At 53.2% G+C, this 25,155-nt stretch overlaps 1 protein-coding gene across 6 annotated transcripts; it reads right to left on the bottom strand.

The window, feature by feature from the left end:
• Positions 1-36: 36 nt before the first annotated feature.
• Positions 37-22,980, bottom strand: LIG3 (DNA ligase 3). Of its 6 annotated transcripts, none has more exons than XM_064583219.1 (22): positions 22,822-22,959; positions 21,834-21,902; positions 20,142-20,695; positions 17,561-17,704; positions 15,379-15,576; positions 14,269-14,420; positions 13,223-13,389; positions 13,034-13,111; positions 12,416-12,584; positions 10,727-10,882; positions 8,960-9,091; positions 8,500-8,579; positions 7,496-7,583; positions 7,046-7,123; positions 6,595-6,718; positions 5,873-6,015; positions 5,459-5,533; positions 4,878-5,024; positions 4,203-4,410; positions 3,829-3,896; positions 2,683-2,877; positions 37-2,075 (listed from the first exon to the last, which is right to left on the bottom strand). In XM_064583219.1, exons 3-22 carry the CDS (start codon positions 20,689-20,691, stop codon positions 1,920-1,922), a joined length of 3,108 nt encoding a protein of 1,035 aa, XP_064439289.1. In that variant the 5' UTR covers positions 20,692-20,695; positions 21,834-21,902; positions 22,822-22,959; the 3' UTR covers positions 37-1,919. The 6 variants fall into 6 exon arrangements, with proteins under 6 accessions (XP_064439289.1, XP_054366913.1, XP_045745343.1 ...); XM_054510938.2 differs by lacking the exon at positions 22,822-22,959 and adding an exon at positions 22,131-22,668; XM_045889387.3 differs by lacking the exon at positions 21,834-21,902 and having other exon boundaries at positions 22,822-22,980.
• Between the last annotated feature and the right edge of the window lie 2,175 nt (positions 22,981-25,155).

Genomic DNA, 25,155 nt, shown 5'->3' with positions numbered 1-25,155 from the left:
GTTGTGGAGGTGCTTGGGCCATGTGGCCATTCGGCCATTCCTGTTCCAACAGATGAGGAAACCGAAGTTCGGTAGTGTTTTGACTTGCTCAAGATCTCACAACTAGTATCTGGGAGTTGCCATGGCATAGCCTAGAAGAGGATGGGAACTGTGTAGCAGAAGGACCAGCCTTAGGACCAAGGAAAAAACACCAAGTGAGGTCAGCCGTTGACACTTATCGTGGAGAGATGGGCCTTAGAGATGTGGGTAGAGCGGAATCGGAGGCCAGCCAGCGTGCTCAGTTAAGGCTGCAGGTGATCCCGGGAGACAGCTGGTAGCTTTCAGATACAGCCCTACAGCTGGTGTGTGCACAGACCTGTGTGGGGAGAGCTTGAGGATGTGCAGATCTGCCTTGGGACTTGAAGGGAGAAGAGGACGGAATCTTGCCCGGAGGCTGTGAAGGCTGGAGGCTGAGCTGCAGCACTCTGGCCTTCTTGTTCTGTGCGGCTGACCCGCTGGGCACCCAGGACGACCTACCGTCCACTGCCAACCAGCAGCGTGAAAACAAAGGCTCAAAGGAGGGCAGGCCTCAAGCGTGGTGCTGGGGAGGTGTAAGATGCTGTCGCCCGGGGCGGGGGGGGGGGTGTCCGTGGAAATAGAGGATTGTACAGACAGTATAATCTCAGCAGCAAAGAAAAACACGCCTGAGAAAAGACCGGACAGAAAGAGACTGAACACCTCGGACAGGGAACTGGAGAGAACACCCAGCAAGGCCGTGTTACTCACTCCTGAGCTGCTCCCGCCGCTGGCAGAGCCGCGGGGCTGCACCCCGAGTGTAAGCCGCCGGTCAGGGCAGGGGGCTGGGTCTAGGGCAGCCGGGTCAGAGGGCAGTGACCGTGTCCTTTGGCAGAATCCCAAAGGGAATGCTTTGTTCTGCTGCCCGGTCTGGCGGCTTGGCCTGAGGAAGCTCGAGAGGGGGATGGAAATTTATGTAGGTCAGCGCTCAAAGGAGGAGCGGCTTTTGTCTCCACAAAGGGCGGAATGAAGACGGTCCTACTCTGCGTACTCATGCTAGACTGAACAGGGCCTATTCAAAAACACCAACGTGCTGGGCCAGTCAGGGCAGTGCCAGCCCCCCCGCCCCTTCCTCCCCACATTTTAGCCGGCAGGTAGAGACCCAGGTCGGGTCAGAGCTGGCCTCCGGGCTGACCGGCCAGCAGCCTCCAGCGGAGTACTACCTCAGCCGAGCACACTGGAGGGCCGGGGGAGGCAGTGGTCCTCAGTCTTAGAGGCCCAGACCCAAAATGTGTTCCAGAGGTTGAGTCTCATTACCTTAATTCACAGGGGATGGACAAATAAGCCTGGCAACCTGTTGACAGCAAGAAAAAAGAGAACGGACTCTCACGAGTCAGCAGAAATGAACTCCAGGGAGCCAGTCTGTAAGGAGGGGACCACCTAGCGGGCCTGCTCCAGCCAGGAGCGTGACAGCGACAGGCTGGCGTGTGGCCAGGGAGGGAGAGGCCCGGGCCCAGCTCGACACGGCTGCATGCCAGGCCCTGTGCCGGGCGCTTCACGTAAGGTAGCCCGAGTCCGTCTGCTCCTGGCAGCAGCCTGCGGATCCGGGGCGGACGGAGGCCCACGTGTTGAGTAACTCAGGTGTGAACCAGGCCCGGCCCCGCACTGGCCGTAGCCACACGTGACCGTGTCAAGGCCGAAGTGAAACCAAAACTTCAGTTCCTCAGTTGTCAGCTGCTGAGCACCTGACGTGTGGCTAAGCGTGTCTGGTTTCTTTTGGCCAATGAAGATTTACAGGGTGTTTTCATTGCCACAAAAAGTTCTACTGAACAGCACTCCTCTCCACGAAACTGTTTGCCTTTTATTCCAATAAACCAGCCTCGGGTGGCACGGGAGCCTTTTGTCCTCAAGTGGGTTTTTTAATCTTAAAGACCAGTCTCGTTTCCAGATTTGGGGGAGGCAGAGCCTCCTGGAGTCCTGTATCCCCCAGAGGAGTAGCTCCAATAACCTCCCTTTTCTTTATAAAGGACCCGTTTTCCTACCTGATCCTGGTTCCCTCCCTTCAAACCGGGACCCACACCCTGTAAGAGAACACAAGAGAATTAAGTCATAAAATTCATTTTGTTTTCTTTCAAAGGAGGCTTCATTCCCGGCGGAAGGGTCAAGCTGAATACAAGTCCTGCCAAATAGAAGCAGCATTTCTGAGGGCAATCTTTTAAATATAACTTTAAAAGGAGCCTGCAAGTAAAGGGGCCAGTGGCTCTGCGGACGGAGCTTCAACAGCTCAGCGTCACTCTGTGCCTTACCACTAGGGGGATGATGGGGAGAAGGGGTGGAGGACGGGGTAACTGCAAGATATTTTATTTATATGAAAAAAAGCTTCTTTTAAAATAAAAAGACAACCAAACCAGCACCCAGATAGGAAAGATCTACGGTGAACCAGCAGGAGCCACGGACTTCCCTGGCGGCACCCACAGCCCAAAGTCCCCAAAGTCCTGGCTGGGAGGAGACCAAGCACGGCTGGTGGGTTCTGGAAGACGCATTGCTTGGAGAAGAAAGGCCATCCCCTCCCACCGTGTCCTCGCCATCGCCCACCCGCCGCAGCCGGGGCACAGTGAGCACGGCCCAGGCCAAGGGAGGGCCGCGGTCCTAGCAGGGGGCCAGCAGCCTTCGTTTCCGGATACATGCCCAAATCCACTCCGGGGAGACCTGCTGGGCCTCAGGGTTCTTGTCCCCACTACCCAGCACGTGTGTGGCTGAGGCCGTGTCAAACTCCTGCACCAGGTCCCCGTCGAATGCCACGAAGTAGCGTCTGAGGCGGCTGAAGTCTGGTGTGGAGGGGGGCAGGTAGAGCCGGACCCCAGTGAAGATGTCCAGCAGCACCTGCGAACGCACAGCCGTCAGCCTGGGCCGGCAGGGGGGCCGCCACCTCCCTCAGAGCGGACTGCAGGGAAGGACCAGGCATCAAAACCCCAGTCCCCCAGCCACTCCAGAGGACACCCTGTCCCGGTCTAGAGGAAAAGGAGGGAGCGCTGGTGGGTCCCCACACTGGGGAGCTGGAGAAGGGGAGAGGGGGTCTATCCGGGCTCCATCGAGCGGGCAGGGCCGGTGGCTCTCGGCCTCCAGGTGCCGGCGGACGGGGCAGTGCGCCGCGCACAGGTAGCTAGACTTGGGGGTCAGCCCCGCTCCGCCGTGCACGGGGGCAGGGGCTTCAGGTAGGGAAAGGATGGGAAAGGCTGCCTGCTTCTGCTGGGGACTGGGCTGGGGAGCAGGAGGACCATGTGGGGACAGAGCGCCAGCGTGTACCTCTCTGTACCCTTGAGCCAGCAGCCCGCCCAGGGCTGAGACTAATTTCCGCATCCAGGAGGGGCCCAGCAGCTGTTTTCAAACCAAACACTAACGGGCAGGCACCAGGGGACGGCGCAGCGGGTAGGAGGACAGTCACCCACTCCCCGCAGGCTGGGTCTCCTTGGGCCCTGAGCACAAACTCACGCAGCCGCACCACCCAGACCGGGCTCTGTCCCCTGTCTTTAATGTAAACTGTGACTCGGGACCAGCAGCCTGGGGGGCAGCCTGTGGCCTCTGTCACCTAAGCCGGGCTGCTCTAGCTCCCGCCCGCTGGCACGGCTCTCCTTCGGCTCTGCGGGCTGGCCGGCCGCCTCTGCAAGGCAATGGGAGGGCACAGGGTGGAGCGGCCGTCCTGTGGGGCCTGCCCAGGCTGGGGGGGGCGGGGGGGGTGTGGTTGGCTGCTCATCCCCACAACACCTCACAAGGCCTCCGCTCCTCTCTGTGGCCACGGGCAGAGCCCCGGGCCGCCGGCACTCTTCCCCTCACCTTGGCTGGGCACGGGGTCTCCTCGGGGGCCTTCCGCTTCTGGCCTGCCTTCAAGGTCAGCTGCTGGCCTGCGGGGGAGAGGCCGGGATGGGAGCTCGGAAGGCGGGGGGCAGCCGACGCAAGGGCCAGGCCCTGTCTCTGCTGGGAGCCGAGGCGGCCTCTGGCTCGGGAGGTGGCTTCTCCCCGGGGTCACACGGGCGCTCCCCCAGGGGCCGGGCACGCAGGTGGGCTGAGCAGATGGGGGGGCCCGCGGCTGGACACGCCACAGGAATACGGTCCGGGTCTACGGCGGCGGGCCCAGCGAACCTCGTGCTCTGTCCTGTGAGCTCTGCCCCCGCGGCACGCGCTTCACCGCTCTACCCCCTCCCTCTTACCGCCTCTGCTGCTGGGGCCACTCAGCCTCCCTCCTGCCTTCCTGGCGCCGGTGGAGGGCTGCTTCGGGGAGGCCCTGGAGGCCTTGCGAGCCCCCGCAGGCCCCGAGGTACCCCCGTTCTCTCCGCTGCTGCCCCCGGTGGTGGAGCTCCCCTCCTCTCGGGCCGCCACGGTGAAGTCAGCCCTCTCCTTGGACAGCTGGTACAGTTCCTGGGGGGCGACAGACAACCGCAGCGGCGCTCACCCCCTTCCCAGCCACTGGCCTCTGAGGCGGGATGGAGGCCCATGCGGCCAAGGAACAAAGAGGAGACAGAGACAAAGGGCAAGGGACAGAAGCTGGCTTTCTTGGAGCTTTTCTGAACTCCATTTCTTGGGTCATCAGTGCAAATCACTGTTCTCGGTCCCCGGGTTCTTATCAGCAACACAGCCTAGAGCCTGGGGCCCAGCCTGAGCAGGAGGGCGGAGGCTGAGAGCCGCAGAGGTCCCTCCTCCGAGGCCCTGAGGCCGGCGGCTCTCCCGCTACTGCCCTCCTAGCCCCGTCTCAGCGGATTGGGGGGGGGGGGGGAGGTGCTGCGTGCACGCGCACACAAAAGGAGAGAACGCGTGAGCAGGCCAGAGAGCCAGGGCTGCGAGGCTGGGACGGGGGTGGAGGACACACGTGCAAGGGAAGCTGGCACCTTGAGCTGGGGGAGGTTAGTGGCAGACTTCCAGTCCTTATCATCACGGATGCGGGTGCAACGTGGGAAGCGGATGGAGATCCCGTCGGCCGTGTGCGCCTCAGACTTGGAGAACTCGGCCCCCGTGATCTCCCACACGGCAGCTTTCTGTCAGGAGTTCAGTCACCGGTTAGGGAGGCAGGCTTGCCCGCAACCAGCGAGAAGCAATGCAGGCCGGCGCCGGCCGCCGGCCGGGAGATGGGCCCTAGTCCCACGGCGCCTGCTGCTGCTCCGTGACCCGAGGCAAGTTCCAGCCCCTCTGGGGCTGGGGCCCCAGTTCCTCCGTCAGCGCGTGGAAGGAATGGGCCCAGTCGCCTCCAGAGCAAACCATTTGTGTGTGTCTAGGGGACTGTTCCTCTCCTCCTGCCCACACTAAGGACGACTCCTCAGTGCTGACTGGCCCGTCCCTTGGCGGAACAGTCCAGACCCCCATCCTGGGCTGGACACGGTCAGTGAGGCCCAGAGGGCGTGTGTGTGGTGCTAGAGAGGCAGCAAGCTCACTCTGTGGGCTGGGGGAGCCCAGGCCCCTGGGCTGGTGGTACCTTTGGGTCTGGGACTATGAAGTCAGGATAGTAGATCTTGTTGACTTTCAGCCAGCCGGGTATCTTGCCGGGATCCTGGAGGAAAAAAGATGCTGTCCTGGGCCATTCCCAAGCCAAAACGAAACGTGAACCCCCCTTTGTGAGGGGCTTGTGTGAAGAGGTGACTTTTCACAAAAAGCTGACCCTCACCCCATGGGACCCTCCCTGCCCCGAGAGGGCGTCACTGGGGAGCATGCGGGCCAGCTTCCACAAGGGGGGTGCGCAAAGCCTCGGAAGACCTACTGCCCTGCTCTCACGGCCAAGCAGCAGCTCTCCTTCTGCGGACACAGACGATCCCTGTCGTCTGTCAAGCACAGCCAGGCTTGGGGACAAGGTCCAGTCCAGAGGCCTGGGCCAAGCAGCTCCCCTGCTCACCTTGCTGATCTTCACCATGTCCAGTTCCTTCTGCAGGCGGGCAAGGGTCGCATCATCGTGGCCTCCCGAACACTTGGTGACTGTGCACCACTTCTGGCTGCTTGGGTCATAGCAGCCCATGAGGAAGATGGACATCATGCCACCTGCGAGCGGAGGGGGGTGAGTTAAGTTGTGGATGGAGGCCTGGTGAGGGGCAGCCTGCTGGAGGGGAGAGGCCTGAGCCTTGGCATCAGAGCGCCGAGCTCACCTCCTAGGTCTACCTCCTACTAACTGTACAAGTTTAACCTTTACGAGCTCCATTTTCCTTTTCAGTAAACTGGGGATAATCGTATATAACTCGTTAGACTCTGGTGAGGAATAAAAAAAAAATTAAACAGCGTCTGGCACACTGTCAACTCAAGACCGCGCACCTTCCCTCCCAGTCAGGAGATTTTTGAGGTTTTCCCTGAGGAGAAAGTGGCCAGGCCCCCAGAAACTAGCCGACAGTGGGCTTCTTTGTGCCAGAGAGCATGGGATATTCTTGCCTGACCTCTCCCTGCCCAAGTCTGTAGCTGTCAGATGTCCCCGCCTGAGGAGACATGGGCTGGGTTGGGGCCCCTGACCCCACAACTGTGGGAGGCAGGACCGGCTGTGCCGGCAGACCACGCCAGTAAAAAGGCCAGCTACACCTTGAGTGGTGCCTTTCACAGAAGCAGCGCCCCAGGGGCTGAGGCCATCCTTACCTTTGCTCCCTTGCCCATAGAAGGCCCCAAGGACCACCAGGTCAGCTGTGTCCGCCATGGCCCCCTCGTTCAAATAGTCTTTTTTCACCTTCAGCCAGTGCCGCTTTCCAGGCTCATATGTACCCTGAGGGAAGAGCAGAGAGAGACCTCAGACTAGAATGGGAACTCCAGGAGGCTGAGATTTACCTCCTCGACGTTTCGGCTTTACCAAAGTGCCCAGGCCACTCTGAGCAAGAGCCCTTAGCTCCCGGCCCAGGGAACATACACAAACCCATCCTCCGGATCCAGGGCGGATTCAGAACAGAGCCCATCAGGCCCTGGAAAGGTGGCCCCGCGGCCCCCCAGCCCCAGCCGCCTCAGACCGCCACCGCCCTCTGCTGGCCAGGGCGGGAAAGGCTGGGGGGGGCTGAGAGCTGTGGGAGCAAGTAAGCAAAAGGTGTGGGCGGCTCACCTTCACGTCCTTCAGCACCAGCCCTTCCAGCCCCTCTCGGATGACCCGGTTTATCATGTCGGCCAAGTCCGCAGCTTTCTGAGGGTAACAGAGAGATGCTCAGGTTGGTGTGAGAACAGAGAGCACCATGGCGGGGAGGTGGAGGTGGTTCCCTTTCGCACACTAGCAGAGCGCCCGCTGCAAACACCCCGACTTGAACACACCGGGCAAAGGGCTTGCAAAGCAGGCGTTCTCCCAACCAGAAAGTGGCTGCAGCCTTGAGACACAGGGAGCCCAGCTAGGAAGGGTGTTTCAGGGCCTGCCCTCGTAGGTGGGGACTTAGACAACCTACACACAGTGGCAGTCCCGTGAGAAAATGAGGACTCACTGTCCCCGTCACATCTGACCAAGGGGCTCTCTGCCCTGCTCGCAAACCACCAGGCTGCTGTCTGGGGTAGGGTCTTTGCTCACAGTGACTTGCTTCATTTCTGAGAACATGATCCGGTTGGGAATTTCAACCATGTTATCATGAAGAAACTTCCGCCGCTCACACAAAGGCCTAAGGGGGACGAGAGAGCTGAGGTCAGGTCGGGCCCCTCCCACCCCCATAAGGAGTGCTGAGAAGGGAAGCCCCCCAGCCTCACAGTTCTGCCTGTCGGGGGCAAAAAGGGCTCCCTCGTGACTGAACACGGACAACCGTGAGCTGTGGTACGAAGCCACTTCATCCTCATAGTTCCTGTTTCTGTCACGGAGCTGCGGGAGAACTGGCCTCTAGCCCAGACCGTCTGGTCCCATATGAAAAATGACTCCCACTCTCATTTCTCATCCATGCAGCTGCCCCCCTGCCCCCAGGCCCAAGGCTGGCTGGTTCTCAGGACCAAAGTCCTGACAAGTCTCTCCCTTTCCCTTTCTCCTCCCCCCATCCCCCTCGGTGACAGGGCCAGTGTGGGAGGGTGGGGCAGGGACACATGTCTAGGTGTGCAAGGGGCCAATCCTGGTTTCTCAGGCCCAAGAATCTGCATGCAGTGAAGTTAAGACCGCTAGTTCTCCCTCAGACGGTCCCACCTCCAGGCCTCCTCTAGTCCCCAGCTTCCTGGCGGACACTTCCAAAAGCAAACCCTGAGCTGAAAAGCACCTGCCTCATGCCCCCATGGGTGCTGTTTGTGGAGAGAGAAACTGAAAACCTCTACTGTTCACAGTCTGTTTCTCTCAATAGTCCACTTTGCTGGAGCACAGAAACTTCTGTGGGGATCTGGGTTTCCTCTCTGACTTAAGCTCTCAGGAAATCCAGTCAGCAAACTGGCTCTCCCAGTGAGTTGAGGAGTTGAGTGTGTGGCAAGTATGCGACTTCTCGGCTCCCTCCTCCCCAGTTCCTGGGCACAAAGCAGCACAGGCTTCATTCAGCCTCTTCCCCTCCCTCCTGTCTAGTATGAACCCCCACCTCTCAACCCAGGAACCAAAAACAGATCTCTCACCTGTCCATCAAGCTGACATCATTGAAGTAGATACAATCAAAAACAAATAGGCAAACATTAGCATCCTGGAAGGCAGCTTTCTGTAAGGGAAAATGAGGTCGTAGATATACGAGGCCAAAAATAAGCAAGTGTAAAACATGGACCCGTGAAGCTCTGGACAGAACAGTCCTTCTTGTATGTGCTTGGAAGCTCCTGGGCCACAAGTGCACTTGGCAGATGGTCCTAAATGGAAACCAACCCGATTCTGAGTCCCCAATACTAGCTCCTTTTATGTAAAAAAACTAAACACAAAAAACACGTCTAAACCCAGGGCTAAATTCAGAAACAGTCCAGAAACAAAGAATAAGCCCCACCCTGAGTGGGTGACGGATTCCCCTCCGTCGAGAGCAAGAGCGCACACAGACACGTGTACACATGCCCACACCCGCTCACTCCTGCACACCTGGCACTGAGCCAGTACCTTGTGCACTCCCAGAGTCCCAAAGGGCAGCGGTTTGCCTGTCTTCGTGTCAATCAGGAGCACCTCAGAGTCCAAGATCATGCTGTGGCCCCCGGCGAAAGCCTGGGGGATGTAGTCCTTGAAATGGGCCACCTGGGGGGCAGAAAGGGGACTCAGGTGAGGGAGAAACAGGCAGCAGTGACCTAAAGCCACGCCAGAAAGTGAAAGCCAGGCCCGAGAAGGAACACAGAACACCAACATGCGGAAGCCAAACTCATGTGCAAAACAGACCAAGGCCTTAGCAGCCACTGAGACGAGAGGAGAGGAGTGTTTGAGGCCCAGGAAGAGGTCGGCCTGGATGGAGCCACTCTGGGCCATGGAGGAGAGTTGGGAGGAAAAAGGAAGAAACAGGGAGTTGAGTATGTGGAGGAGGGGGTGGGGGCAGGCAAACGTGGAAGGAGGAGGAAACATGGGCAGGCAGACAACTGTGGGGGAGAACAGGCAAGCTACAAAAAGACGGATGGAAAGGAGGATATGAACCCCCTTAGGAGCAGCAAGGAAACAGGAGGGTCTCCGAGAGGGAGCTCGGAACCCACAGCCATCTTCGAAATGAGTAAGAGCGGATGTTTGCAACCAAGAGCTTTTCCTGATACAGGCAGAAACCCAGTCTCTGAGAGTTCCAGACAGGGAGTAGTCCCACTGGAACCCAGGGCGGCCCCTGCCAAGTGATGCCAGCCGTGAGGGTCAGAGAGCATGACTGGGGCCCGAGTCCTCCCCTGGGCAGGGCACACAGGTGTGCTCAGAGCAGGGACAGGAGAAGTCTGTCCCACCTTCCCGCTCAGCATCAATCCCTAACCCAGCTCTTTACAAACCACAAGTACAGGAGAGACCAGGGACAGCCGGTGAGGGAGAGCAAGGAAAGGGCTCTAACTCTGAAAAGCTGGGCCCAAACTTCTTCCGTGTAACAGAGGTACCCCCTGGGCAGTTCCCCGGGAGCAGTTCTGGGGCCCCGTGGAGGCCAGTGCTTAGCTCTCCTCTGGACAGGTGGAATGAAGGGCTCCAGCGGGAAGGCAAGGGTGAGGGCAGCACGGGGTCATGCAACTCATCCCCTCACCCCCAGGGCTCTGAGGAATGCAGCTGGTCCTAGCACAGAAAGTCCCATCACTCACAAGCTACTGGGGCCAAATGTCCCCACTGCTCCGCCCTGAGGAGAGTCCAAAGACTCACAGAGGCCCTGGGGGCTGAGAAGGACTGAGGGGCAAGGTTCTTAATGCCCCTTAACAAAGGACAGGAGTCTGCACTTTCCTATGTCCCCACTAGATTGCATTTACATGAGAACGTGAGCCTCCAAGTACTTCTGTCCTTTATCCACTGCCGCACACCCACTACCGAGAACAGTGCCTGGTCCGGATTGAGCCCTCGATAAAGCTTTATCAAACAGACTCATGAATGACAGGCTCACAGCCCTCTGTCCCCAAGCGGTGATTTAGCACTGGGGAGCACACAGGACACGGAAACACAAAGACAAGCACTGCGAGTCACTTGCCAGGTGAGCTCCCTATCCCAGCATCACTGTAGGCTCTGTACTAACCCAAGTCTGGACTCTTCGGCTGTCCCCACGGAGCAGCCCTTCATTTTAAGACTCCAAAAGTAAATACATTCCTTCAACAACTACAGAATAAACCCGACTGCGTCCCGGAGCTGAAATCACTACAAGGAAGCCTGGCCTTGAGGTTCTTAGGGGCAGGAAGGGAAAGGCAGTCCCCGCAGAGAGGAAGGGACCCCTACCTTGTGAGGCAGGACAGGCTTGAGGCTGCGGCTGAAGTAGCTGAAGTGGTCCCCCTTCTTATGCACCTGCACTCGCTCCCCATCGTACTTGATCTCAGAGAACATGCCGTTAGGACACTTCTTCATTGCATGCTCGATGGACTTGCAGGCCTCGGCCTTGGGGTGGGGAAAGAAAAGGCTGGAGACTTACAGGTGCTCTTCAATGGGGGCTGCTCAGCAAGGACAGCCCCAGAGTCCAGGTCCCAGGGCCTGCCGACCAGAGGATACCCTCGGGCCAGGCCGCTGAAGAGGCGAGGGGAGTGGACAAGGCTAGGCAGTGCCCTATTTGGACTACAGCGTCGCTACAGCGGACACGGGAGCTGGCTTTTTGAGGACCATGAATGCGATCCGTGTTAGAGCAAATAAAATTCCACTGAAACAGCATTTCATTTTTTTCTCAGTAGTTCAGGATCTTGCAGGGCCCTGGTTTGCTATTAAATGCGGTACGCAGAGGGGAGGAGAGCGTGTAGGTGACAGGGAGGCTGGCAGGGCAGCAGAGGTCGGGGATCATTAGGACAGGACCCAGGAGGGCTTCTGCACATCCCAACGCCATCCTGACTCAACCTGACGATGACCGACCATCCTGGGGGGGGTGGTTTAATTCACTGCATCCTCGGTGTGCTATTTTACGAGAGTGACACTGATTTCATTTTATGGATGAGAAAACGGACACTTGAAGAGCGTGAGTCCTCACTTAACGGTATACAGCTCGTGAAGGGCAGGAAGGATGCTCGCAGCTAGGCCCAGCTCCAAAGCCCGTGCGGTTCATCACGAAGTGATCTAACCCATGCCTCTTGGAATAAATGACAGGCTGTAGAAGAGACTCCAAGAAGAGTCCCTATAAAAGTCAGAAAGGCCACAACTGCAGGTGCCAGGAGCCCTGTCCCCGGGATGAAGATCCCACTGTTTGGGGGCTGGCTCTCCCACATTCCGGGCGAGAGAGGACACTTCCCCAGCCCAAACATAGAAGCCTAACGGAAGGCTGTAGTATGTAACGCACAAGAAGGGCTCAGGAAAGGCACGGCACCCCACGGGAGCAGCCCCAAGGCTCTCTCTCACTAGGCAGGACAGCACTGGTGGGGGCCCCCGTCGCACAGAAAAACCTAAGCAGAAAGGAAATCCCAGTTCTCATAAAATGAGCAGAGGCTCAAGATGATCTCGGTCACACCTGGTCTTCACTGCTTAAGCTTCTTCTTTCCAGAAGAAAGAGGCCAAGGCCCCCTGTCCTAGGAAGCTGGGCTCTGCCTCTCTCAGAGCTACTCTGGGGTAGGCCACAGAACCTTGGGAGTTACTTAACACATCCACCCATCTACAGGAACGACGACCGGTAAACCATTCTAGGTGGATGCTTCAGAAAGTTTCATACATCATTCACGCAAGGAATGAAAAACCAAGAAAGGCTAAGCAACTCCTTCAAGACTCTACAGCTTGCTGTTGGCCGAGCTGGGCCTCGAGTGCAGACATTTCTACTAGACCACACTGTCTTCTCCTCTGCCTCTACAGACCCGCTGACACATACCCTTCCACATCTGCTCCATGCCCGGCCCCAACTCCTCCGCATTCCCCACCCAACCCCCCTGCCGCCGCCGCCCCAGCTCCCAAGGAAGGTTGTAGCATCTGGACAAAGCGGGGCTGGAGCAGCAGCCTTACCAGCATGGGCTGCACTGGCGTCATCAGGGAAGCCTGGACGCTCAGAGCTCGTCTCCGGCCTGGCTCCTTCTCCACCTCCTGCTCATTGCGGAGGACCCGCTCCACCACGTCCTGCAGGTTGCGCGAGGCTTTGAAGGCTTCATAGGCATTGGGGTCAAGGGCATCTAACCTGTCAAGGCAGACAGGAGCAAAGAAACAAAAACCACTGCCTTTGACTTCATTGCTTTAGATAGCGGTCAGTTCTCGCAGACAGGAGGGATCTCAATATAGGGGGAAGGCTTATGTTTCTCTGTCTAAAGCCTTCCGAAGGGGAAAATGCTCTTGGAAAACTCAGCAATTTTGAGATCCTGGGTCTACGTGGAGGCTGCCTTAGCAAAGAGGGGGCAAGCAACTCATACTCGATTTACTGAACATATTCCATACTTTCAACTGCGTGAGAAGAGTATTGTGACATTTTATATGAGAAAAGGGAGGCTGAGCGAGGTTAAGTGATGGGCTGCGCAGGAAGGAGTAAGGTAGAATCAGGACTTGAATCCAGATTGGGACTCCAAAGCTCTGACACCAGTTGGCAACGAAGGAAGTGGGCAGCTTGGCTGTCAGAGAGGGGCCAGTACTTACACGTGCTTTGCACCTGAGTTCATCTTCAGATCATGTTTGATCAACCTGATGATGCACTTGAGGTCATTGGCTGTACACCTAGGGGTGAGGCACATTCAACTTGGTCTTTGAAAAGCTCTGGACCCTCAAACCTTCCTTTCCTGGTGATTCCATCTCCCCAAGCCCATCCCCATCAGGCAACTCCCCCACCTGGAGGCGATGTCCTGCAGAGCCTGTTGCTGCTCATCCTCCTTGGTGAGCCTGGAGAGCTGAAGGAGGAATTCGTCCACCTCCTGGATAGTAAGGAGGCTCTTGGCAGCTGGGGGGAAAGACTTGCTCTGCTCAAAGAAGACTCTGATTGTCTCTGACACGTCGCCCTGTCTCCAAAAATCAAAATGGCTGCAACCCCAGAGTGGCCGAGTGTATCCCCCAAGCCCCCAGGACTAAAGGTAAACCAGAGATTTCAAACATCACTTCTGTCCCCACCTCACATATATTAACCTCATTCTTGAAGAATCTATCCCGCCCACAGTTCCTGGAAAGGGCACCTCTATCCACCATAGGATCTGGCCACCAACCTGCCTTGGCTGAGAGGTGACGCAAGGAATAATCCAGGACTGAACCAATTTGATTCCTGTTAGAATTTGAACCTAGGGGGCACCTGGGTGGCTCAGTCAATCAAGTGCTTGACTCTTGATTTGGCTCAGGTCATGATCTCATTCAGGGTTGTGAGATTGAGCCCCCCAGCCGTCGGGCTCACGCGCTGGGTGTGGAGCCTTCTTAAGATTCTCTTTCCCTCTGCCCCTCCCCCACTGCCCCATTAAAAAAAGAATTTGAACTAAGAAACAAATATGGTCATCAGATTGGGGGGGGGAGGTGCTTGGATAGAAACTTTCTATGCTGCCCAAGCTGGAGTCATGAAAAAACAAAAGCTGAATGTTATACCAAGTTGTACTGGAAAAAAGCAAGAAAAAGCTGCATCCAGGACAGCAAGCCCAGGAGAGACTGTGGGAGGTCTGAAATCTGTCCCTCGAGATCCAGGCCTCTTGGGGCTCTGCAGGAGTATGACCACAGTCCTCGGAGCCTTGTGCAACTGACGCCTGTCGCCTCACATTCAGCTCTCATAAAGGAAGCTTGCCCAAACGGGTTTCAGTTTCCCAAAACAGTACGTGCCCCAACCAGAAAAAAAGAGGTTGCAGGTGCCTGGCTTGGCAGAACCCCACCTGGAACGCTGCCTACCCTCCCTTTCCTCTGACCTGCTCTAGGTCTCGTGCCATATCATCTGGGTTGCAGTTGAAAATGCGGCTGAAAAGCTTCACGATCTGCTTATCATTCAAGTTGTAAACACTCTTAATAACACCTGGCAGCAGCAACTTCACTGTCAGGTACACGTCGCCGTGGAAACCATCTGGAGACAGAAGAACGGAGACCTTCTTGAGAAATGGAGCTTAAACAAATACATAAACTCAAGGAACTGAGAGAGAGGTCTACATCGCTGTCTGGGCTGCCACAATGCCCTGCGAGTTTCATTACAGTGGCAGAGGCCACAGCATTTGGTGGCTCGTGGCTCCCGTGTCTACCTCCTCTGGCTGAGCTCCCACAGGGCAGGGCCACACTTCCAGTTCAGTGTCCCCAGTGAGGAGCACACTACACATGCTCAGTGATGATTTTTCAGATCAATCAAAGAGCTGGAAGATTCTATTCCACCTGTGCACGTGGGTCACAAAAACCTGATCAAACGTGCAGGATAGGGAACTTTCCTCTTTGTCAAAGGCAGTACGTTCTTCTGGCCTCCTGGGGATACAGTAAGGGCAGAAGAAGAGCGACACCAATGTGCTCTGAGCAGAACTCACTGCATTCTTTGTGGGGCCCAATAAGAAGTAAAAATGCAGGGCTCTCTGTTCAAAATTATTAAGAATTTCAAGGGGCGCCTGCCTGGCTGCCTCCGTTGATAGAGCATGCAACCCTTGATCTCAGGGTTGTAAGTCTGAGCCCCACGTTGGGTGCAGAGATTACTTAAACATAAAAAATCTTTGGGGCGCCTGGGTGGCTCAGTCGGTCGGGCGTTTGCCTTTGGCTCGGGTCGTGATCCCGGAGTCCCAGGATCGAGCCCCGAATCGGGCTCCCTGCTCAGAGGGGAGTCTGCTTCTCCCTCTCCCCCCTCCCCCTGCCTGCGCTCGTGTGTGCACTCACTCTAATAAATAAAACTTCAAAAAAAAAAAGAGAGGGAATTTCAAGATGGCATTAACAGAGGATTAAACCACACGTGAAGCCCTGTGCAGCTGTACAGTTGACACAGCCATGAAACCGGCCATGGCTCTGAGCTCTTCAGGGGAAAAGCCCATCCAGGATGTTCTAGGCCCCACCTCCTGCTGAACCTTTCCGAAGAAAGTCCTGGATGATCTGGGTCTTCGTGTTGTAGCTAGGATTCTCAGCCACCATGGCACACAACTTCCGAAACTCGCGAAACAGACAATCCTTGTGCTTGGGGTCACATCTGCTTGAGGACAGACTTGCCTTAGGGGGAGGGCTTGAATGGGCTCCCCCAGAGTTGTTGGGCTTGGCTGTTGGAGAGAAAAACATCGGGATGATTCATCTGCCTTGCTGAGAAGGAAGGCAAACTAATAAGCACTGAGCTGGCACTCTTTACGGAGCTTCACTCAACCGCCCAGAATGGCCCGGCGGGGTGGAGACCTTCACCTGCCCCACAGGCGGGGCACCAGGCATCACAGCTGTTAGCAGTAGAGAGACAATGGCTTCACACCTGCAGAGGCCCAGCTTCTTTATACAAGTGCTGCACAAAATAAGCGGACCTCAGAGCAGTGGTAAAGCTGCCCCCAGAAAAGTGGGGATGAGAATGGAAATAGAAGCCAAGGGACATGTTCACTGGTGGGAAACTGTCCCTGTTGCAGACTGTCAGGCTCAAAGAAGCCTTAAAGATGACCTGGTTCAATCTCTTCTCACTATGAGGAGCCTAAAGCCTGAAAGAAGGCATTCCCAGGCCTCTGCCACTCCCACCCCCCCCACCACTTCTTAGTGCCAAAATAAAGGTAGTCAGCGAGCAAGACATTCCTCCCGACACCCCGAAATAGCTCTACAACTCTTGACTGATCCTCTCTCCCCTCCTTCACAAAGCACGTTTCATTCTGCAAGCTTGCGGCAGAGCCATCCGCGAGCAGGCTGCTGATGTACGCTTCCTCTTGTCTGAGGTCTGTAAGTTATAAATCCATTCTCATCTCTGACCTGGCGTCTGAAGAGGATTTTTAGGGGACAAAATCTCCAAAGTGTCGATGTTCAGCAGGTTGCAAGACTTTAGAACACCCCATTTCTCTCAGCTCCTCCCAAATTTCCCTCCCTAGGATCCAGACCCTTCCGGGAATGTGCTGTCCTTGTTGCCACCCAGACTCTTCTGTATTTCTGGCTTTGGCCTACCACCAAACAAAAAACAAACCGCAGAGTTTTAAAAATAACAAAACCCCCAGAAGAATCAGGCACTGTTTTTGCGATCTCTCCAGCACTCTTCGTGCAAATACTGCAGGGTGAAGGACACAGGTGTCACCGTTCCCCCTTCACAGAGGCGGCCACAGAGGCTCTGAGGTAAAGCCACCTGCCCCCTGAGCAAGCTGTCACGTGACAGCACTGGGCCCAGAACCCAGGCCTCCCAACTTCAAGTCTGTGGTGCTTTCACGCACTTAAAGCCACCTCTCCACAACTTCTGAGTCTGTGTGTTTGGCTTTACTTTCTTTACCTGAGTCAGTCACAAGAATGACCCCAAATAAAAGAGGCATGGAGTGCAGGGTAAAAGAGCGCAGGTGTTGGGAGTTAACGAGACCTCAGCGTCAATACTAACTCCATAATGAACCATCTGTAAGATGGGCTTCATAAAAGTACTTCCCAAGGGTAACTGAAGAACAGACGAAACTACATAGATAAAAGCCCCTAGCCCAATGCTACCTGTTACGTAAAGGCCATGCAGGGGCGCCTGAGTGGCTCAGTTGGTTAAGCGACTGCCTTCGGCTCAGGTCATGATCCTGGAGTCCCTGGATCGAGTCCCGCATCGGGCTCCCTGCTCAGCAGGGAGTCTGCTTCTCCCTCTGACCCTCCTCCCTCTCATGCTCTCTCTCATTCTCTCTGTCTCAAATAAATAAATAAAATCTTTAAAAAAAAAAAAAAAGGCCATGCAGGACATCTTCCATACTTTCATCTCGGTTTGGGCAAGTTTAGGGATGCAATTTCTTAAAATCCTTTCATTACCAAAACATAAGGAAGTTATAGGGCAGGTTATAATCATCTCCATCTGACCCAGGTGACTACTTCAAGCGGAAAAAGTCTTGAAAACAAACATCTTTTGCTGCAATAGAGATTAACATATACAAAAAAACGCTCTACCAGTGAAATGTTGAAAATAAGCCATCACCTGCCTCTACTCAGAGGGAAGCGAATTATGAATGAGGCTAGATAGCACGGAATTTTCACTCTTAGCCAGAATCCCAAATAGGATTCCAAATTAAAAGGACCATAAGAGCTAAAGTATCTCTAATCTCTCACCTGAAAAACCAGAAAATTTCCGGGGATTGCTACTGGTGACAAGTGAGGCACCTTTCACTGGAGAGGCCACCTGGCCAGTGGCTGTCAGCTTAGCCTGGACGACGGCTTTCTTCTTTGGTGTGCCCGTTGCCTTAGAAGACAGATCTGTAGGACCCCCCAAAAAGGGAAAGTATGTTTCAGTGAAAGATCCCTGAGAAAAGCTTCCAAAGCATTTAACAACTGCTCTTACAGCCTTGCTGATAAGTTACTACCACGGCATTACTCCAAGGCTGCCTGTGGACTGGCTGATCTTTTTGAGTGGGGGCAGTGGGTAAGACAGTCCTGGGCGTGGGGAGGGGGGTTCGTGGGACAAAAGACCCCATTACTCTACTTCTACTAGTAACTTATATTTTCATCAGCACTCTCCACCTCTTATCCCATATATAATGATCTCCAGATTTGGGAAAAATCAGAACACACATCTCCAAAGATAAAACCTGGGGACCTCAGCTCCATGGAATTAACTCCAATTTATAGATGAACAAGAAAGTAAAATGAAGATGGAGAACAGAGCATATCAGGTTGGCACAGGCAGGGAAAGTCCCAGCCACTGTGTTTTTTGAGCTGTGTGAGTTTGACTCTACCTTGTTTTTCTCTTCCTCTGAAGGAGATTAGTCAAGAAGTGGCAAAGGCTGGGGCCTATGGCCAAGTCAGGGCAGGGCAGAACAGGGAGCTTGAGAAAGAAGTATGTGCAAAGTAGCTTTCTCTCCTGGAAGTCTCTCCTCTCAAAGAACAATGATAGATAGATGCCCATTTTTATTTTTTTGCCAATTTTTAAGCCACTGCCAGAGTTCTCCCACAGTGACCAGAACTATACTTAATTGAAGATATGAATATTACTTTAAAGATGAGCACATGGAAGATCATAAAGGACTAACTGGATTTGGAAGTTTCGGTGTAAGATTTCTAAAATACACACACGTGAATGTGTATGTATGCGTGCATATATATGTAGCTGTGTGTGTATATGCATGTGTTTTGTGTGTAAACATGTATTTTCTAGTTCTGTCTGCTGAAAGGGCTTAAAAGCAAAGACCCCTCATGGCAACAAAGCATCTAGATTTGGTCTCGAAAGCCATTCCCCCAGTAATAGGAACCAGGATTCTTCAGAGAAATGGTTGGTTCCAGAGTTGTGGTAGAATACATATAAGGTAAGCCTAAGAGGGGCACCTGGCTGGCTCAGTCGGTGGAGCACATGACTCTTGATCTTGGGACTGTGAGTCGAGCTGAACGTTGGGTGTAGAGGGTACTCAAAAATAAAATCTTATAAAAAAAAAAAGGTAAGGTAAGCCTAAGAGCATACTTTTATGCTTAGAAAATAAAGAAGTACTTTAAAACATTAAAAAAAAAAAAAAAAAAAAGAGGCAGCATCCAGGACACAGAAACCAGCTCAAAGGGTTTCCCAAGTGGCCCAACATGGGAAAATTAAGTATGGAATTAATAAAATACAGTAAAATTAGGGGCGCGTGGGTGGCTCAGTCGTTAAGCATCTGCCTTCAGCTCAGGTTATGATCCCAGGGTCCTGGGATCGAGCCCCACATCGGGCTCCCTGCTCAGCGGGGAGTCTGCTTCTCCCTCTCCCACTCCCCCTGCTTGTGTTCCCTCTCTCACTGTGTCTCTCTCTGTCAAATAAATAAATAAAATCTTAAAAAAAAAAATACAGTAAAATTATAAGCCACTAGGAAAAAGTAATCTGTGAGCCCGTATGATAAACACTGAAAGATAAGAGGGAGTGATGGTAGGTACTCTACTCTTTAAAAATATCAATGTCATAAAAGAAAGACTAGAAATGTTCCGGATTAAAGGAGGCCAAAGAGACAACAAAATGCAATACCCGATCCCAGATTGGGATTCTACAGTGGAGGGGAAAAAAGCTACAAAAGATATTGTTTGACTAATGGACAAAACTGGAATGCAAATGGTGCATTAAAGTATTACATGAAGGATCAATTTACCAGAGTTGATTGCTGTGTATGGTCACGTGAGAGAATATTCCTATTCTTAAGATATACACACTGAAGTATTTAAAGGCAAAGGCCATAATATGTGCAACTTACCCTAAAATGGTTCAGGAAAAAAACGAGCTGTGCGTGTGTGGAAAGAGGAACAGTGCACGTAGGAACACAAATGATAACGCAAAGGGAACAAAATGTTAACAGGTATGACTAGGTAAAAGGAATGTGAGCTTTCTTGGGCACCTGAATGGTTAAGGGACTGCCTTTGGCTCAGGTCATGAACCCAGGGTCCTAGGATCAAGTCCCACATTGGGCTCCCTGCTCAGTGGGGAGCCTGCTTCTCCCTCTACCTCTCCTCCCTGCTCATGCTCTCTCAAATAAATAAAATCTTAAAAAAAAAAAAAAAAAGAGCTTTTTTCTTTTTTTATTCTCACAACTCTTCTGTGAGTTTGAATTCTTTCCAAAAAATTAAACAAAAAAACTAAACAAAAAAGAAGGAAGGAAGGAAGAAAAAAATGGGACTCTACTCTCCTTCTCGTTTTTTCTCTCAGCACCATTATGGTGAAAAAGCAGTAGTCCCTACCCACCTGCAATGTGCTGGCTTATCTGTTCCTTCTCATTGTCTTCCAGCTCTTCCCAGCCTTCTAGCTCTGTGAGGTCCTCGATTTTTTTTGTGGTAGCCCGGGCCCGCTCCAGTTTCTCAAACATGCATTTAATGTGATACCACTCTTTCATATCACCCCCGGACTCTGAAAAGGGGTTGGGCACCACTTTGCCGATCCGGCACACCCCCTTCACAATCTTTTCCTTGCACTTCTTGCAGCCCGCCGTGCCGCGCTTAGCATAGTCCACACAGAATCGTTGCTCGGCCATCTCACAGGGGCCACTGCAGAGTCCCACATGCGCCCCTGGCAAGAAAACAAGGCAGGTGGCACGTGGTCTTAGATGGCCTTCCTGGAATGACAGAGCAGGCTTTCTTCTCTGGAGGAGGCAGTGCCCATGAAGCAGATCTGTTTCTGACCAATGGCTGAACTGTCTTCTGTCAGGCCAGTGATGTTGCTGTCGGAATAGGCAAAATTCTTTTCGCCCAAGTGTGCGGAGGGTTGGTGGGAAGAGGATCTTGAAAGTCAAAGTCATACAGCTGCGTGAAAGAGTGAGATGCAAGAAAAGTGAGATATAAATGAGGAGCTAGGCTGCCACTTTCCCCAAAGCCCACAGTCCTAATACAGTCCATGCTGACTAACCAAACATTTTCCAAAGTATTAAAGATTTATTGTCTACAGGATGAAGAAGAGTTCCAGAACAGGAAAATTCAGTTTGCAGAAGGGTGTTCAAATATCTAACATATACATGTACATCTAGTAAATCACAATTGAGAGAATCAAATCCAAATAACATAAAAGCTTTTCTCAGGCCATCAGCAATACCTGATACTTAGAATGGATGATGACTCCTAAGTATTACAAGATCCTTAAGTTTCTTTTTAGTCACCAAGAAAAATTACATGATATTCGTGAAGTTTTTAATGTGAAGTAGAACATATATGCCATCCTCAGGAAATAATTAAGTCACTATATAGATCTGTGGTGTAATCAGATGACCTATTTTGAGAGGCAATTAAATAGAACTTAGAACCAGACTGCCTGGGTTCATATCCTCATTAGCTGTGTGACCTTGGTAGGTTACTTAACCTCTCCCTTCCTCAATTTCCTCAACTGTCAAAATGTGGATAACAAAACTACCTAACTTGTCATTCTAAGAGTAAAGCCCTTAGAACAGAGCTCAGCTTAGAATAGAGCACAGGTTCAGGACACATTAGTTCTTATTACCATCAGTAAAGCAGTTATCCGTTAAGCAGAGGCTCCCTATGTGCAATTAGCCTGTTCATAATGTATCGCCTACAGGGAATTGGGGAATGCTGAAGCAACTGGATGGCAAGAAATCAAAGGAACTGATAAATCACCCCAAATGGAAGCAGGGATTATGTCCACACGGTATCCTCCCACCTTTTTATATTCATATTTTCTCAAGTATCTTCATTGTTCTAATTTTAAATATACTGGAAATTATTTCTAGCCTGCACATACTTTGCAGTGAAATTGTTATTGGTTCATAACGACAAGCAGGCTTTACTTCCTGTAGAGGAAAGCAGGTGGATCGGAATCGGGGATGGGAGTGCGACTGTGACTGTTCAGTTTAGGGACTGTTATTTTTGAGAACTCCCTTAACTCATCTGCGTCTCAGTTTTCTCATTTCTAAATATGGAGAATAATACCTACCTCACGGGATGACTGGGAAAATTAAAATGAGTCCATGGAAGGGCTGGGGGGAGGTGGGCTCTGAACTCCCTGAAAATGTATACAAAATGCACATAATCCATAAATGTACACTTTGTCGGAGAGACGGTCTATAACCCTGAGAAGTTCAAGAACTACAGAGGTGAGGAATGTGAGTCCGGCAGGTCCATCAGGGGAGCTCAGAACGAATTCGGTTTCCACCCTGTCCTCAGGAGAGCGTTTGGGCAGCGCCCCCCCTTCCCCAAAGAACCGACTTGAGAGCGCCTCGCAGCGACCCACCCTCTGCGGGGCCCGAGGCCCAGGCCGAGCTGGGCCACGAGGAGGCACCGTGCTGTTCGGAGCAAGCCCGTCTACCCCGCAGCCCCCAACGGCCGCGGCTCAGCGTCTCCTCCAAGGTGGTCAAGAAGGAAACCGCTGGGGCCCCAACGCAGCCTGGGCGGGGAAGCGAGCGCCCTGCAGCCGCAGTTCCCGGGGCGGGTGGGGGAAGAGGTCTTTCCCGACGCCTTCCAGGAGTGGGCAGGGGCTACTGGCCGGCGCGGACGCCCGGGGACGCCCGTGGAGGAGGCGCGGAAGCGAGTCCCTCGGTTCGGGCAGGCCGGGGGCGCAAGGACACTGCCCGGGGCTGGGGAAGGGGACGCGGCGGGCAGAGAAAGGCTCCCGAGCTCGCACCAACGAGCACCGGCTTCGGCGCGGCCAACGTGCAGACCCGGGCCGGCCAGAGCGGACCCACAGGGGCCCCGGGGGACCCTCCCACTCGCGGAGCCGCGGGGGTCCCAGGGAGCTACGGACCAACCCCCGTGGGCTCCCGGGGGGCAGCCACGTCACGGAGGGTGTGCCCCGGGGCTCGGCGGGCGGGCGCGCGGGGGAGGAGCCGACGGGGCCAGCTCCCAGGCCGCGCCGAGCCCCGGGTCCCCGGAGCCCCAGGCCGCCTCCCTCCCCGCTGCCCGGTCCTGCCGTGCCTGCTCCTCACCTGCCTTCCCAACTCCGGCGCACACCGCAGGCCTCGCAGCGGGCGCCCACAGGCAGCGCGCCGCCACGACGGTTGTGGCGCCTGTCTCTTTAAATCCGGGTCCTTGAGCCCGCCGCAGCGCGCAAGCGCAGAGATCCGGGCCCAAGCTGCTCCACGCGTCCCCGCCCCCCGCCTGCCACGTGGGCGGTGGTCAGGTTAGGCGGAGTGAGGCTTTGAGAACCCGGATGGGGCTTAGGGTGGTTCCCGGCTCCGTGTGGCGGCGGAAGAAAGCGGAGATGCGGCCACCTGGTGTCAGCTGGGGTCTCAGTCCGGCCTGAACTTCCGGAGGACCCCCAGATTTGTTCATGATGTTAGAGATGATCCAGTTCTTAAAGACAATGGTTGAGAAAGTGTATTGTAATGAGCTTGGGGAAGGCAAAGAATGCGCCCTTGAACCTACTTTTTTGTATTCCCTCTGTCCTGTGTCCCGCACAGTGCCTAGCACGAAGTGTATTTAACAAATAGTAATTGAGTTGAAAAGAGGCACTGGATACATAGATACAGATTTAAAGTGTAAAGGAGTGATGGGGAGAGTATTGTTCAAAGTGTAGGGTCATTTTAAACCTCAGGTCAACTTTTTGAGGGATTAGGATGGCTATTTTTACAAAAGAGTAGCAGGCTCAGAGAACGTAAGAGAGTTTGAGTTCGGGGGTTTAGGAACAGCAAACAATCGGAAATTGTTAGGTAAGCCAAAATCAGATTCTGGAGGGAATTCTGTGCTATGTGACAAAGAGCTTGGCTTTTATTATGTAGGGGATGGAGAACCATGAAGGTCTTTATGGAATAGTAACTACTTTTGAGGCTGGGTAGGGGAGAGACTGAGGCAAGGGAAGAAATTAAAAGGTTCTTGGTACTTGCTGGGGCCGCACATATACTAAAATTGGAACATACAGAGGTTAGCGTGGCCCTGTGTAAGCATGACCTACAAATTCCTGAAGAGTTCCATATTATTAAGGAAGATTTTTTTTCTTTATTGTATCTATATGGGGTGGTGTATGCTAAGTAAACTTACTGTGGCATTTATTTCATAATGTATGTAAGTCAAACCTTTATGCTATATAGGCCTTAAATTTATGTAGTGATGTATGTCTATTACATCTCAATAAAGCTGGAAAAAAAGTTTCTTGTGGTGATCCATGTGAGAGATGAAAGTGGCCTGAACACGCTCAGTTAGTTGGGATGGAGAGGAAGAGGCATTTTTTTTTTTAAAGATTTATTTATTTATTTGAGAGAGCGAGAATGAGAGAGAGAGAGTACATGAGAGGGGGGAGGGTTAGAGGGAGAAGCAGGCTCCTCGCCAAGCAGGGAGCCCGATGCGGGACTTGATCCAGGGACTCCAGGATCGTGACCTGAGCCGAAGGCAGTTGCTTAACCAGCTGAGCCACCCAGGCGCCCCGAGGAAGAGGCATTTTTAAAAAAATGCTAAATATTTGGATTTTAAATTATCTTCTAGACAAAGTAGTACTCATTTACCTGAAGATGAAATGAGAATGACTTGAGTGAGCAGGTAGATAATGATGCCATCAACTGAAGTACAAAATGAGAAGTAGGTATTTGAGATAAAAGGATGAGTTTTGTTTGGATATATTAAGGTTGGTTGGTTGGTTGAGGACAACCACAATCCCACTGTTTGGAGTGGGGCAAAGTCTCTAATGTGCTGCACAATGAACAAGGTCTTTGGGGTTGGAAGATCCCTGGAGGCTCAAGTCCTACCTGGCAGTTGAGTAATCCTGAGTCATTCTCCTATCATTGCATTTACTACATTGTTTTGAGAATCCCCTTGACTTTACCTTTTTCCCTAACCCTGTGCTGTCAAATGCTTTTGTTGCTAGCCACATGTGGCTATCGAGCTCTCTCTCTTTTTTTTTTTGGCTATCGAGCTCTTGAAACGTGGCTAGTCCAAATGGAGATGTGCTGTATGTGCAAAATGCACACTGATTTCAGAGATGTGCTGCCAAACAAAAAAAGACTGTAAGATATCAATAGTATGTTTATGTTGATTTACCTGTTAAAGTTAAATCTTGGATATGTTGGGCTGTATAAAAATATATTATTAAAATTAATTTCAACTGTTTTACTTTTTTGAAAATGTAGTGCCTAGAAGATGTAAAACTGCATACTCAGCTCACATGATCTTCTATTGGACAGCACTACGCTGAACTTCAAATGTTTGTGGAGGGTAACATCTGGGCCTTATGCATCTCTTTATCCTCAGTGCCCAGTGTAGTACTGGGCACGTAGTAGGCGCTCAGCAAGTATTTATAAATAAACTCATGAGTGAATGAAATGAATGAA

This window comes from Mirounga angustirostris, unplaced genomic scaffold (assembly GCF_029215605.1).
Source record: "Mirounga angustirostris isolate CCGP_5_RB_7025 unplaced genomic scaffold, mMirAng1.0.hap1 SCAF_17, whole genome shotgun sequence".
In the NCBI taxonomy this organism is placed as follows: Eukaryota; Metazoa; Chordata; class Mammalia; order Carnivora; family Phocidae; genus Mirounga; species Mirounga angustirostris.
The sequence above is the reverse complement of the archived record's forward strand: the minus strand, read 5'-3'. Positions and strand labels throughout refer to the sequence as shown.

What these genes read in the sequence shown, in the direction of transcription:
- LIG3 (XM_045889387.3), bottom strand. Translation starts at nt 20,691, where the DNA reads ATGACTTTGACTTTCAAGATCCTCTTCCCACCAACCCTCCGCACACTT. An exon ending in GATAAGCCAGCACATTGCAG is followed by an intron (nt 17,705 to 20,141) that starts GTGGGTAGGGAC and finishes GGGGTCCTACAG; the next exon opens with ATCTGTCTTCTAAGGCAACG. An exon ending in TCTCCCCGGAGTGGATTTGG is followed by an intron (nt 2,076 to 2,682) that starts GCATGTATCCGG and finishes GTTCTCTTACAG; the next exon opens with GGTGTGGGTCCCGGTTTGAA.